General features: G+C 39.0%; 1 protein-coding gene across 2 annotated transcripts in view; it reads right to left on the bottom strand.

The window, feature by feature from the left end:
- Positions 1 to 14,110, bottom strand: part of LOC103459144 (ankyrin repeat and BTB/POZ domain-containing protein BTBD11-A-like) — a 58,456-nt gene extending 44,346 nt beyond the window's left edge. Inside the window, exon 1 of one of the 2 annotated variants that reach the window (XM_008400470.2) lies at positions 12,172 to 14,110. In XM_008400470.2, coding sequence (XP_008398692.1) covers positions 12,172 to 13,039 — 868 coding nt within the window. In that variant the 5' untranslated portion in view covers positions 13,040 to 14,110. The remainder of the gene's footprint in view (positions 1 to 12,171) is intronic. The other variant, XM_017302678.1, reaches the window with a different exon arrangement.
- Between the last annotated feature and the right edge of the window lie 569 nt (positions 14,111 to 14,679).

Below are 14,679 nucleotides of genomic sequence, written 5' to 3'. Positions count from 1 at the left end.
CACAAGCATTACACAATTCCCTGCAGCCAGACATATGATGCATTCTTAGTAGGAGATTCGTCACTGCAGGCCAACAGCTGACAGACATTTTCTTTTTCTTGCAGCTTATTAAGGTAAACTTGTTTGTAATTGCGTCAATGCAATTCAAATATGCTAAAAGGAAACGCTCATCAGTGAATTTTGAGAAGCAAGAAATAAAAAAACATTTATCACCGCTGCCAGGACTTTAGAGATGAAATGAGTCAAAGCCAAGTAATCATGTCAGAGTTGCTCTAATCTCCTCTCGTTGAGGCTGCTCGAAGCTGAGAATCTGTTTTCATTAAAAAAAGATGTTATCGACCAACATCAATCACTGACGATGGAATCAAAACCTACAAACATCCTGAAATCAACTCGGGCCTGAGAAGTCAGAAAAACTCAAATTCCCATTATTTCTGCAGAAAATTCAAACACGGATTCCAGAAATATACTGAAGATTAATGCTGTGACTTCACCAATATTTTTAGCATGTGGGAAAAGGGACCATCAGGTGTCTGTTTACAAAAAAATGTGACAATTGACGGGATATTAACTACAATAACTGGCGTCCAAGAGTAAATTCAGAGTATTAGAGTAAGACTTGACCTTTTATGAGAAATTGGGAAAGTTTTTGATAAAGATTGTAAATCACTATATTACTATATGTACTGCAGATGATATTCAGGGTTTCCTCTAGTGTTTTATAAGCCTGGCGGGCCACCAGGCTTTACTTGTCCCCCACCAGGCTCAGCATTGCATATTTATCCAAGTCTTTTTAAAATATCGACATTTTTTAAAGATTTTATAGTTGGTATTCAGGTGTTAATCTTCCAATCCTTCAATAACACATGATTATTAAATGCTATTTTCACATTTCCTGTCAACTTTAAACAGTTTTTAACTCAAAAACACGACGAGTTGCTGGATGAATGACTGGATGAACACCTGGCTTAGCAAGCTTTCTGGGGAAACCTTGATATTGTATTAAAAATCTAATTTCCAGAGGAAATCCCCCTTACTTTCAAACACATTTGAGATTACACACACTAAAAACCCCCGACCAGAATTCAAATTACTCCATTATCTCTGGAGGAAAGGAGATATGAATATAATTTTTCACTCATTTTGAAGAGCACTCAGCAGAGAGGCTCCTATCGATAGCTGCATATAGAGTCCTCGCTCTCATGTAGGAGGAATACACTGCATTTGCTGCTTCTTATTTAAATGTATCACAGGCCGCTGCAGACAACTTCACGAACTCCTGCAGTGAATGCGTACGCGAGGGAGGATCTGCTTGTGATTGATGCTTTTAAAAACAACAACTCGCACGCGGCTAAACCACTGGAAATCATCCACACCGATGCCTAAATCATCTACATGACTCGACAAAGCATGGAGATTATAGTTGAAGTGATATGATTAAACTGTATTATGTAACCGCCTGCTTAATTAAAGCAAAATTTAAGAGGCCAGAAGGCTGTTATTTTTTTTCCGCTGAATAAATTATTTGACGATCCTCCAACAAACGCAAACACGACAGCAAATATTTGGGTAGTTCAAGCTTCAAACTCGTTTCTCAGCACTGAAACATTAGGTTGGTTTAATGTAAGTTAACACTGAAAGACATCGTTGTTACAGAAAATCTAAAATTTCACAACTGGTCAATAGACTTTACTCGCAATAACACTCAGCCTCCTAGTTTTTTCCTCAAAAGATAAAATTGTTACTGTTAGGATTTTGAAAATCTTGCTCAAACATCACAAAGCGGTTTATTTATGCAAAGCACAGAAAACGTGTGAAAGGTCTGATCAAAAGCATCATTAGACGACACTGTGAGGACAAGATGCACGGCGTTTTTTATTACAGCAGAAAAAACATCAGGTTTAAACCTCAACAAAGTCATTCTTTACATTTAAATGCAGTTTTCAGCTTAGCTCAACTAAACTAAAATATTTTTAAGACACTACAGCCCGCCAAAGAAACAGATCCTTAAAAAAGTTTAATGTTAATGTTAATTTTTATTCATTTTATTTAGATTGTTATACATGTAGAGTAGAGCAGCACAGATGGTGTTGTTTTAATTATTATTTTGACCTGTTTTGGCATTTAAACAACAAGTACAGGATGATTTTCTTGTACAGGTTTTGGCCCTGAAACACAATGGATCATTTGGAAAACAGTGTAAAGTAACACACTGTCCTTAAAGGTCAAAATATTTTGGTTTCTCTTTTAAAAGGTTAGTTCATCTGAAGAAATATGGATCCCTCTTAAAAATGTATAAATCAAAAGCAAAAGTGATGGCGATGTGTAATTTTAGGGTTCTGAAAAGTGATGTGAAAGTTAAAAATAAAAATCCCTTTGAAAGTAACCAGCAGGTCCATGAAAAGAACCGTCAGCTCTGGAGCGGGAATCCAAGGTTTCATTAAATAAACTGAGATCTGCAACGTGACCCGTAGGTTCTGGGAAACATGTTGTAGAAAACTAACTTATAAATTCAGTACATTAATCTTCAGGTTCTGGAAATTAAGTTTTTTAAAAGTAAAAGTAAAGAAAATAACCTGCTGCCTTGTTTCCAATGAGCTGGAAAGTATGTTATAATAATAATAAAAAAAAACACACAATGCAAAAGTAAACTATAGATTCCAGGAAGTTCCAGGAAAGTAGCCTGCAAGTTTGTTGAAGTACAATCTAAGTTTCAAGAAAGTAACCTGTGAGTTTTGGGGAAAAGTAATCAGAAAATGTTGTACATCTCAGCAAGTAACCTCTAATTTCTGTAAATCAACCACTAAAAAATATATGGATATTTCTAGTAAAGTATTGGCAACATATTATGCATCGCTTTGAGAGCGCAGAATTAATTTAGAGAAAATACAGGTTTTCTACGACAAAGTATTAGGGCTAATAAATTACGTAAATTAGTCAAAATCATGAGAATAAAGTGACAATATTATCAATTTATTCTCATGATTTTATAACTTCATTCTCCTGCTTTTTTATTTTCTTATAGCAGCCCTGATACTGAAACCTCTGTCGACAAATAAATGTAAAGGAGTCTTTTAACATGCTACATGCTCTGATTATTAATTCCTCCAGGTCGTATCTGCTGAGTCAGGTTTCCTCCTGCTGACAGGTAACATCACATAGCAGCGTTTTCTGACAGCAGCTGTCAAAGGTTTTCTCAACATCAAAGAAATCCTGCGCATCTTCCGCTTAATTAGGATTTGTGTCACTTGTGTCTTTGGTAATGTCTGGTAACACAACTAGGTCATTTTGTCACTTCACGATAGTTTCCCAGCCCACTTGGGTGATTGTTTTGAGACGCACATAACTCCAGATGTAGCAGGACACCTATTGAACATGAATCACACCCACAGCGGTGGCCGTGGAGCGGCACATGGAGCTCATTAAAAACAACAAGTCATCTTTCACCGTGGCCCGAGTGCGACAAATCCAATCAGAGAAAACATTTCTCACCCACATGTCCTCATACTTTCCTTGGTTATGCCATGAAAACAAACACTGGGACAAGTAAACTCATCTATTGTGTGTAATAAACAATATTTATTATTATTTTTCCTCAATATAAATTCTTAAATAAATCTAATTTTGTGGGGTATGTTTAATTTGTAATCTGAAAACAAACCATTTATGAAGATAAATCAAGAAACATTAGGTAAAAATAATTACTGAATTGGCTGCAGTTAGCTTATCTATATTAGCATAGCTTGGTTGGTTTCTCACAACAGCTAATTTTTCCAGTTTGTTTTCCATTTTTATTTTTTAATTCGTCTTTTTACCCTATAGTTTTGTTTCCATCATAAACAAACTTTAATTGACACAAATGTGGCATAGAAATTAAATTTTTTCTGAAAGCTAGCTTGAAGAATTCAGACATTTACTTCTTCCTCTTGCATTATCTTAGTTTTTAGCTTAAACTGTTGAAACATTATTTGTTGTAGTATCTGCAGTTCTATGTAAAAAAAGCATAAAAATTAGAGCAACATTTAACTTTGTGTTAAATGTTGTGTTAAATGTAAGTGTCCGAACTGCTAAGAGGCTATACGTTAACCTAGCCTAGCTCATTGATTAGCGGCTACGCTATTTGTTTCTGTGCTCGCTGCATAAAAAGTAAATAAGCAAAAGTTAGTATTGATCTGTTCACTTTCTGTCAGAAAACATGTTTTTATTTGTGAATTCAAAGTAATTCTCAATATGTTATGCCACAACATAAAATTAGCTTAGCTTAACCTAATTTCTTATCAAAATTAAAGCTAGTAGGGAGAATTATTGCATTTAGTATCTTAGTTTCCACTTTCTGTTAGACTACACTGCATCTCCAATTCATCTTAAAATTAAGATAATTTTCTGACAGATTTTTTAAATTCATAATTTGACTTTTGGTGGTTTAGGATGACATCTGTGGTAAATATGCTGTAGAGTTAAGAAGTATCCTGTCGTGCTTTAGTAAGTTTTTTTTTTAAAGTGGCTGAAAACAGTAAAGCAAACATTTTTCTATGTTCAGTTCCTGATTATTCTCATTTATGAATCCAATAGCTTGAGGATAAAAACTGCCACTCAGTCGCTCTGCGTTGGCCTTCAGCTCAGACACATTCAGTGCACAATATAGTTTACAATTATGCAGCTATATTTAATAGTGAAATACTTTACAATGGAAATCTCTCCTTTTGAATCAAATGGCTGCTAAAGTTGGAAGAATACCTCCGAACTTGACTCATACTCTAAAGACTTTAGATTTGACTCAAATGTCCTTAATTGAGAAATGAAATAAGCCGGTAAGTGTAGATCATTTCCTGATTATATTGGGAATCTTTGCTATGTGATTATATACAACAAAGTCTCATTAAATCAGATAAAGGATAGACGTTGTTTTTGTAGCCACACAGAGAAATCTGATCAAATTTGTACTTTGAAGGAATGGATATAAAGTATGAAAGTGGTTTTTGTTCTCCAGGCCTCCCATTGTGTTTCCTGTTGCTAATCTTAATGACCAACTGATAAGCATAAGTGTTAATTAAACAGATCAGCATGGTAATTATATCCTCGAGGAACCCGTGCCAAAGCCTTCTTCGCCGCCCAACCTCATCCAGCTGACACTCTGGCCTGATTCCTCCTCCTGCACTTAACTCCCTCAGTGCATTACGCACTGCTAGCACACTTCTCTTAATATCTCATCCTGACCCAGTGCATTCACCTACTTAGTGAAAATGAAAGAGGAATCCACCGTCCAATAAAAGAGAAGTAATAAAGCCAAAACAGTTTGAGCTACTCCCCGCTGAACCTTCCTCATGTTTGGAATCTCCTTCAGCGGAATCGCCCCGAAGCATATGAAGTTAAAATTAATATTACGAAACGAAAGGCTCATAAAATGCATCTTGGCCACGCGACGCGTTCGCGATCACCGATCGTTGCTCAAACTGGTGAGTGGGAAGTCTACGGCCAGATGAAATTACCGGCACATAAAAATCCATCACAACCAGCTTTTGCTCGGCTGAATGCTCACAACAGCAGCAGAAAGACAACAATCTGTCCGCTCGTTTCCGTGCACCCATCCTGCCAGGAGGAGCAGGGACAGGCGGAAAATTACGACAGAATGGACAACAAGCGGCTCTGCCAGAATCCTGTTGTTATGAGCCGAGCTTATTATAAACCACAGTGGAAAACAAATATGCAAACACAGATCCCGCCCCCAGCAGAAAACACAATAAAATATGGTGTGAAAGACAGACTGGGACACCATGCTGCTAATTTAATAGGCTGGCTGAGACCTGCTTTGCAATTCCATTATGTTGTGTCATCTGTCCCACGGAGGTCGGAGCGGCTCCTTCGGGAAGGTCACGGGAAATGACAGGAAAGCTCACCATCCCTGCGGTCCTGGGAGCTGATGACCAGGCTTTTTATTAAATATGTGCAGAACAATCTGAAGGTACGTACTAAACCAGCAACACACACCGTCACCTGGTGCTTTATTGACGATTGCTTTATCCATTGATATTAACTTTAACTGTTATGATGCAAATAGCCTAAAACTTGACCAGATTGTGTATGAAGCACTGATTCACACACTGCTGCAATGCACAGCCTAATAATGATTTAATGTAATTTAAAAAGTGATTAAAAGTCGGTTAATTACAATTTACAAATGAATTACAAAGCCTTCTGATTATGTCTCAATGCTAAAATGTAAAATAAAGAATAAAATGTGCATAGAAATTGCATCAGCTTTTGTGTGTTTTTCTATTAAAACAAAATTAAAAACAAAAACAAAAAATAGTTATTTTACAATTTTACAAACTTTATCAATATTTACAATGACTCGGTATAAATAGCTGAACGGCAATCTTGAGATTAATGTTGTATATGTACAACATTTTTTCATGATTAAAGGCAGAAATGTAAAATATTAAAGCTGAGATATGGTATAAAATCAGAAATTTAAGGACTTTTTTTCTTTTATATACAATGAAGCTTTTCCTCAATTGCACAAATAAATTCTTGTTTATTCTTACATTATCTAAACAAAATAAGAGACTGACAGCTTTCCAGAGAAGATCAAACAATCTGGTGAATCTCAAACAAACCAGTCAAGAAAAAAGTCACAACAAATGTAATGCCTGAAGCCTCAGGCTTTTCCAAACATCCAGATTGTCCCGTGATAAGTTGTGCTGTATGAGTCTTATGTCAGATATTATTGCCTTCCATGTCAGGCTATCTGGATTCACGCAGCGTATTTTGTTTTATTAATAAAAGCTCGTTATTTTCTGTACCCTGCAGCCTCCAGCATCAGTCTATATTTGGAGTCCTGCAATCTTGCAACACAAACAGTTGCAGGACTGTGACAGTGAAGCCATGCAAGGCAGCTGCAGTAACTTCCTATACTTCTCAGAGTATCTACGTGTTCAGATACTCGGTGCAGTAACGCCTGAAAATGTGAACGTATTCAGAAATAAGTAAAATCTACACATATTTACCATCATATATTTTCAAAATAAATGCTGTGGGATAGCAAAAGCAGCTTCTAATTGTCAGTGCATGCTATATGTGTGTAATATGTACACACTTTACCGTTTTTAAATAAATTGATATTAGTGCAAAATGACAGCTTACAGTTCTAAATGACAGCAGGGCTTTTTAGTCAGTCAAATTTAATTCAAATACAGAAATAGTTTAATGCTCCCAAGAGGAAGTTAAATATGAAATGTTAAATGTTGCTGAAACTCATTTATCTTCCTCTAAAATATTTCAAAATAAATTGTCATTTCATCAGCATTTTTAAATTACACTATAAACAAAACATTCAAAAGGTCATTTTTGATTAGAAAAAAAAAAAAACAAATGAAATGGCATTTTCTCTATAATTATGCTGCTGCTCTGTTGCTACTCTCCATTTATGTCTAAATTAATATTTATTTTCTGAATGAACCTTTTCACAGAGGAAATGTTGCTCGTTTCCTGTGTTTTTTCTCATCCTTTTCTAATTCTTGTTCTGTGGTTTCATGTTTAACTGCGAGTTTCCTGTTCAGAGCTCAGCCAGGGCTGGACAAGAAATCAATAACAACATACATCTCCACAGATATGTGATCAGCATCAATAAATAATACGTCCAAAAGAACTTTCAATAATTTAACTGAACTCTGATCCAGAACCACACGGCATTCTGGGAGATGAAGGCAGAGGAAAGGCTTTAGCCGGTCAACCTCCTACAGCTAGCTAAGCTCGGTTGGTGACATCAGCTAACTCTTTCTCATTCACTCTTTGGTTACCTAGCAACTCAGTAATTCGTTGGTTACCTAGCAACAACTCTGATTCTCTCCCAGTCTGAGGTGACGGTTGGCCACTCAACACAAACCCTGTTTCTGGTTGATCTAAACTTAAGGTTCTTCCTGGATAAACGGAGTTGTTCCTTTCTACGGTCGCCACATGCTTGCAAAGTAAACAACTTGACAAAGTTTGTGTTGGGTTTTTTTTTTTAGCAACTTATTTATAAATATTCAACTGACTATTCTGTGACTGGTTTGTGTTTGAATGAACTGACGTCAATTTGAAATGTCCAAACAAAAAGCTTGGCTGTCGGTTTTCTGGTATTTAATTTGTGCATCGATGAAGTGAAAATGTGTATCTGCATTTGACTCATTATGTTTTTAATAAATCTACTGAAGTTGTTGTGCTGCCTATTGCAGAAAAATAGGGAGGAGGAAAGAAAAAAATAAAAATAAATATATATCTTTTTTTTTTTTGTAGATTTCTTTCTCCAGCAGGCAGCTGTATTCAGTAAAACACTTTCACGCTGCTTTTGTGAATCATTCTGTGCCAAACTGTAGACAGACACAAAAGAAATATGAAACCAAAGAATCTTTAGGATGCAAGGAAATCGACTGGAAGCTTTAAATAAAAAGCGTTGCAGTGCTACCATTAGCAAATACATAAACACCCAACCTGAAGGCCAGAATGATGACCTTCTATGATTGCTTTAATTGCTTTCGTCGTCTCTATGCATGAAGTTTTTATTCTGCAGAGCAGCGGCGACAAACAAAACCCCGAAGTGAATATTTCATGCAGACAGTGACAAACAAACTTCAGTGATTTCAGCCTGACAGCAGGCTTTCCCTGTCGCACACAATGAATAAAGCAATGCAAGCGGAAACTGAAGGAAGACAGGAAGATGTCACGCAGAGTGAAAGCTTCACAGAGCTGCAGCCAAACAAAGGTTGGAAAATGACTGGGAAGCAACAGCAAAGAGCATTTGGATGAACTGCAGACCAGGAATGAGTTTTTACACCACAGAGACCTATACTGTAATATTCTATCACTACCTTAGGGCTTTTCAAAGTGTGAGGCTTGATGCAGAGATACCAAATTCAGCAGTGAGCTGCTTAACATTCAGGTTGTTTGGTTCCTTTTGGATCTGTTTTTAGGTCTTATACCACTTCTGCATCAGCGAACAGAATTTGGGTATTTTTGATCGTTTGGTGTATAAAACTATGTCGGATCCTTATGATTAGGTTAATCTCTTAAGGCTCCTAAACTACAATTGAGCCATTTGTTTATTTATTTATTTTTTTGGTATTTTTGACACCGTTTGAAATGTGGCATTGCTGGTGAGATAGCTGGGTGTATTTTCTGTTCATGCTAACAGAGCGTTTAATGTATTTTTGATGAATAAGTTGATGTTTGATGTGCAACATATGATTAATAAATTATTGAACAAGCTCATTTGTAATTAATGTGAAACTTACTAGAATGTATGGCTGGAGTTTTGAAACATTGCTGGTATTATGCATTAGATTCGTTAATTGCTAATTGCACTCTGTTAAGAGTTGCTAGCTGGTACTAGTCTTTTTTTTTTATCTCTGGACCACAGATGTAGTCATGTTTTTGCAAGAAATAGTAAAATAAGAGTCAAATTAGAGTGTGTGTCGCTTTTTTCAGGACCATTACTGCAGGGTAACAGCACATATCCGACAGTTACTTCTTGCAGTCATCATGATAGTTCTGCAGATTACAGTCAATGTGCATCTCTGCATTCATGCTTCATCTCCACCCACTCCACCCATTACAGTTAGCTAGATCCTATGTGTGACTCGTTCCAGTATTTCAAAAGCCGTCTACATCAGAGGCTTTTGAAATCACTTTGCAAAAGTATTTCTAAGAGACTTTTCTTTAAAGTTGGAGAGCAGCGTTTACTTGTTCTGGACACAAAGGCTGAAATTTTTTGCTCCGCTCAATAAGAGCAGTCAGGTATGGTCAGTGGGAGAGCAGAACTACCCAGATTCAGTCATTATGTGCTGCATCACTTTTCTTTTTCAGACGAACACTTAAGAAATGGGAGCATGTGTCCCTGCATAAAGGGTTTTCTTTCACCCCTCCAGCTGCTTATTGTCTCTTCTCTTTGACCAGAACTGCAACAAAGGAGACATTTCACACACCTGAGTGGATGTTAGATTGAAATCTGATTAAAAATCTGAATAACTCTGCTGCAGGTGTGAGAATCAAACTTGAAACGGTGAGACCGGTAAAACGAGAGATTTAAAAATGCATCTCCTGAAGAAATGTTACTGCTATTGATTTTTGTATAAACTGGCTCCTCTAAAGGCAAAGAGATGGGAAGAAGGATGCACATTGACGCTAAAAGCAGTCAATAGAGACTGAAAGATGTGTTTAAAAATTCAATTAATTGGCAATTAAGAACAATGACGAATCATATCTGCAAGAATATTTCTGAGCATTGTAATTTAAAATTAAAAAAAGACAAACAAATGACAAACCAACTTAAAAAGTAGCTCAAATCTAAACAAAGACCAGTGTGAAACCTTTATCTTTTGATCGAGACGACTTTCAAATACTAAGGAAGAATCTCAACAAATCACCCAAGACTTTTGCACAGTACTAGATAACATAAAAAGTATCATCCAACATATAAAAACAAATCAATGTTATCAATCAGACTATGCGGACTGAACTGTATTTTGTATAACCTGACATTATTGTCACCTTGTGAGCTGGAGATCTATAAAATTAAACTGAAACAACTTTAAAACTTACATCAGATGGTAAATAATGGCGTCTAAGACTAAACCTCAGTTTCAGCATTTACCAATTTTCATATAACGTCATATCAGAGTGAGTATCAAAGAATCTGATTCTTCTTCCATGATATTTGGATTCAGATCACATTATATCAAGATGAGACCCATTTCAGATCAATTTCTCTTCAGATTGCCTCTCACATCTCTCTTTTCGAAGCTGTTATTTAACAAATCACGCCCAAATGCACATCAAAGAAACTTTTCACTTTACCAAAGCTGTCGCCTGAAAACCATCACTTCAATATGACTTTTTTTCTGTTCAATACTGCACGTCCCAGTTTGGCTCTCAGTGTTTCAAGTCCCTTCTGCTTTACGGTTTCAGCCAACTCATTCAGTGCTTTTCGATAGAGAGAAAAATAAATAAAAATAAAAGGCCAGCCCACACTCACTGACGGCTTACACCTTCTGGAGTGACACAGCGGCATTATCAACAAGGCCAGCACACAATACATAACACCAAATCCTGCTTCTGCTAAATCATTGCACGATGCACACCAACTCAGACTGTCAAAAACACTCATTAACATTCATGCCTGCCATGCAGCAGCATGGGAAACACAATGGCTCACAATGACACAAGATGGAGTTTGTTTGATCTTTTTCTCACCATAAACACCAATTTGACTGTTGATGCTGCAGGGCGCTGATAACCAAGAAAGGGAGAACTTATTTTGGAGGCAGATTGAAAACTGAATCTTTTTTTTTGGAAGCGTATTTATAGATGTATTAAGAACACTGGAAATTTCTACAGCTATAAAAATGCTTTAAAGATTTAAAAAAATAATCTCGTCCACGCTCACAAACCTTACCTAAAAGTGATTTAACTGGAGATATTGGTTCAGTCAAATGTTAGATGACCGTTTTACACTATGATTATATGAACACAGAAAAGAAGAATCATAATAGTTGTGGTTGAGAAAGTTTTTGTGTTGGTTGGAGCAAGAATTTTAATTCAAATACAGTATAAATTAGCATAGAAGTAGCACTGATGCTAAGCTAACTTATACGTATTAGCGTACTGCTGCTCAATAAGTTAAAGATACAAACTAATAAACCGGTGACTTAATAAAAGCTTAAAACTGTTGCAACATTTAGTTTCTGTTTCCAAGAATTTAAGATATAACCCGCTTTAGCTAGCTTCACAATAGCGCTAATGCTAAAATCTATTAGCTTCAGCACACCTGGCTCCAATGTTCGCTCATTAGCGGAGCTCTGTGGCGCCTGACTGCATGCTACCGAGCAGTTTCACCATTTAATTCAAACATACAGGAGACATCTAAAAGTTGCATGCTCTGTTTGAGACCACAACCAAAGCATTTCTGTGTTAAAATATATTGACGGTCTTCTATTTTAATAAATCAGTGACTATATTTAGGGTTTTGGATATTTATAAGCCATAATCATCTGAATTAGTAGAACTATATCACTTTGGATGTTACGAATCTATAAACTACTTCCACTTTGGTTGTTGCGGTTCACTTTTAGTGCCCAGCTGGAGGTTGTCCTCCACTGTCAGTGGTTAGAAAGAATGTTTTGTCGTGTTTCCTACCGCTTGAATTCTTGCCGCAGATGAGGTGCTGGTAGGGCTGCAGCAGACCCCAGATCTCCGAGTCGTTGCTGATGGCTTGCTCCATGGACTCCAGCGTGATCTTGGGGATCCCGTTGTCCCTCTCCACCAGTGCGCTGCGCAGGACGCGGCCGAACACCTCCCTGAACAGGCTCTCCATGCAGGCGCACAGGTAGATGGCGGCGTGCTCGTGTATCCTCAGGGCCACCCGGCTGTCCACCATCCACCTGAAGAACCTCCCCACGGAGAACACCAAGCCGCAGCGCACCGACTTGCCGCGGCTGAACTTGTCTCCGGCGCTGGACATGTTGTAGAGGGAAAGCGCGCTGAGCGCCGCCGTGATGCAGTTCACCGAGATGGTCCAGGAGAGCACCACCTTGATGGCGCTCTGGATCTCATGTTTGGTGCACTTGGCGTAGCGCAGGCTGAGCCGCTGCGCCTCCCGGGCCACCCTCACCAGCGCCCGGCTGATGAGGGCGGACAGCCGCGCCAGGACCTCCGGAGACGGGTTCCCCAGCATCAGCTCCTCGTCCTTCCTCAGTGCGCCCTCCACCTCTCCGAGGCTCCACGGCACCTCCTCCAGCTCGGGCAGCTTGGCGCAGTGTCCCGCACACTCCAGGATCTCCGTGTCCTCCGCCAGGACGGTGTTGACCGTGTCCAAACTGTTGTGTCTGCTGTGCATGGATTCCGTCAGATGCCAGTAGTTGCCTCCATGCGAGACGGACTGGTGCGTGTCGGAGCAGCACAGCGACACGCTGGACGACCTGACCGAGTCCGCGGCTCCACCATAACCAGAATCAAGCGTTAAATCCTCCAGCGTCCTCACGACTGTCTTATCCTTGCCTGCCATAATTGCGCTGCATAATGTTGGGTATCCTTGGTTCTCGCAGATAAACCCCTCAAACTCGCCCCTGTGCCTTATTCCCCTCCCAGTTTGACCAATAAAAAAAAAAAAAACCCAGCCAGAAGTCAGAATTTTACTCTCCTCGATCTGCCTGACGCACACGACAACTTCTCCTTCTCCTCCTCCTCGGCGTGTCTGTCCAAGAAGAGCGCACAAACCCCGCAGCAAGCGCAGAGCATGGAGGCACGCAGGCAGGCTGGGCTCAGGCGGAGAGGAGGAGCGCGGAGACCCCGCGGAGCTCCAAACGAGCCAATCAGCGTCTCGGTTCAGCTGTGAGTGACGCAGACGCGCTACCTGCTGCGTCTCAGCACCTGGTGAAGCACGACTCGATACAACCGGAAAGGCATGAAGCTGCAGTGAAGTTCCCCTCGGAGCACAAGCAGAGTGGAATATGCAGTAATATATATATTTTAAAAAGTTGTTCGGCTACAATTAAGTGCATCTTGCTCGTGTAGATTTGAATCTGGTATTTCTGAATGAGAAACAATTCAGTTTTAGTAAGTTAGTGAATAAAACTTTATTTTTGTAGCACATTGCAAGATCACAAAGTTTCATAAAAGGCAACAAATGCGTATAAACGCAAGAGAAGTTAATACAAAGCTGATTTAAAAAGACAAACACTTGGGAAGATGAACCAAAAACCAGTTAGATGATGTGGGATGATGATCTTTTGACCTCACTCAACAAGAAAATGAATCTGACATCATCTGCCTGTAAGATTAGACACAGATTATGCCGGTTTTTAATTTTAACGCAGTTAGTTTCCGCAGACACTGTGTTTTTTGACATTAAATCTGGATAAAGCAGGTTTTCCTTGACAAGCTGTTGGTTTCATCAAGCTACTGCACTTTTTCAGAAAATCAGACAGGCAGATGTTAACTAAAACTTGCTCAGTCCCACATGTCTCTATGAATATTTTACAGCTTAAGAACTTTGCCCCAAGACTTTCAGAGACTGATTATTCCAACATCTTGTGAAAGCTTCAGGATTTAGCTCCATTTGCTGAAAAATAATCCCTCTGAAGCGTTTATTGCCTGTAAATACAGAATTATTTTTCTTTTTTTTGTTGTTGTTGTTGGCTAAAACAAAGAGTGAGCGAGCTGAATCCTGACGTGCAGAGAGAGAGAGAAGCAGTTGGTGGAATGATGATTCATCCGTTCTGCTGGGGCTTCTCCTCGTGCATCCGAGCTGGATCCACCATCTGTCCCCGCTGCCTGCCATGCCAGAGGCACTTTCCTGCTTTCTTTGCATGACGCTGCATTATGCCAGAGCTGGAAAAACAGACCGAGGTGACATGGGGAGAGTTATGTAACGCCTGGGAAAGTGATGGACCAGGAAAAGCGTAAAACAAATCAACCCAGTGTCTTACAGCTGTGTGTAAGACAACAGCCGGAGCGAAAGAAGCATCTTATGTTTAAAACATCAAACATGAGGATTTCTTTTCGTCTCTTGTCTTTGTCCTCTGGTCTGTGTCACCTTCTGCACTGCGGATCTTCCCCTCCTTGCTCAGGTGAGAGCGGCGGAGGTGGGCAGCTGTCTGTCCTCTGCCGGTGCTCCAGAGTCCGTCCTCACTTATTAGGCCCTGG

The sequence above is a fragment of the Poecilia reticulata genome, linkage group LG23 (assembly GCF_000633615.1).
Source record: "Poecilia reticulata strain Guanapo linkage group LG23, Guppy_female_1.0+MT, whole genome shotgun sequence".
In the NCBI taxonomy this organism is placed as follows: domain Eukaryota; kingdom Metazoa; phylum Chordata; class Actinopteri; order Cyprinodontiformes; family Poeciliidae; genus Poecilia; species Poecilia reticulata.
Note: the sequence above shows the minus strand (reverse complement) of the source record. Positions and strands in the feature narration are given on the sequence as shown.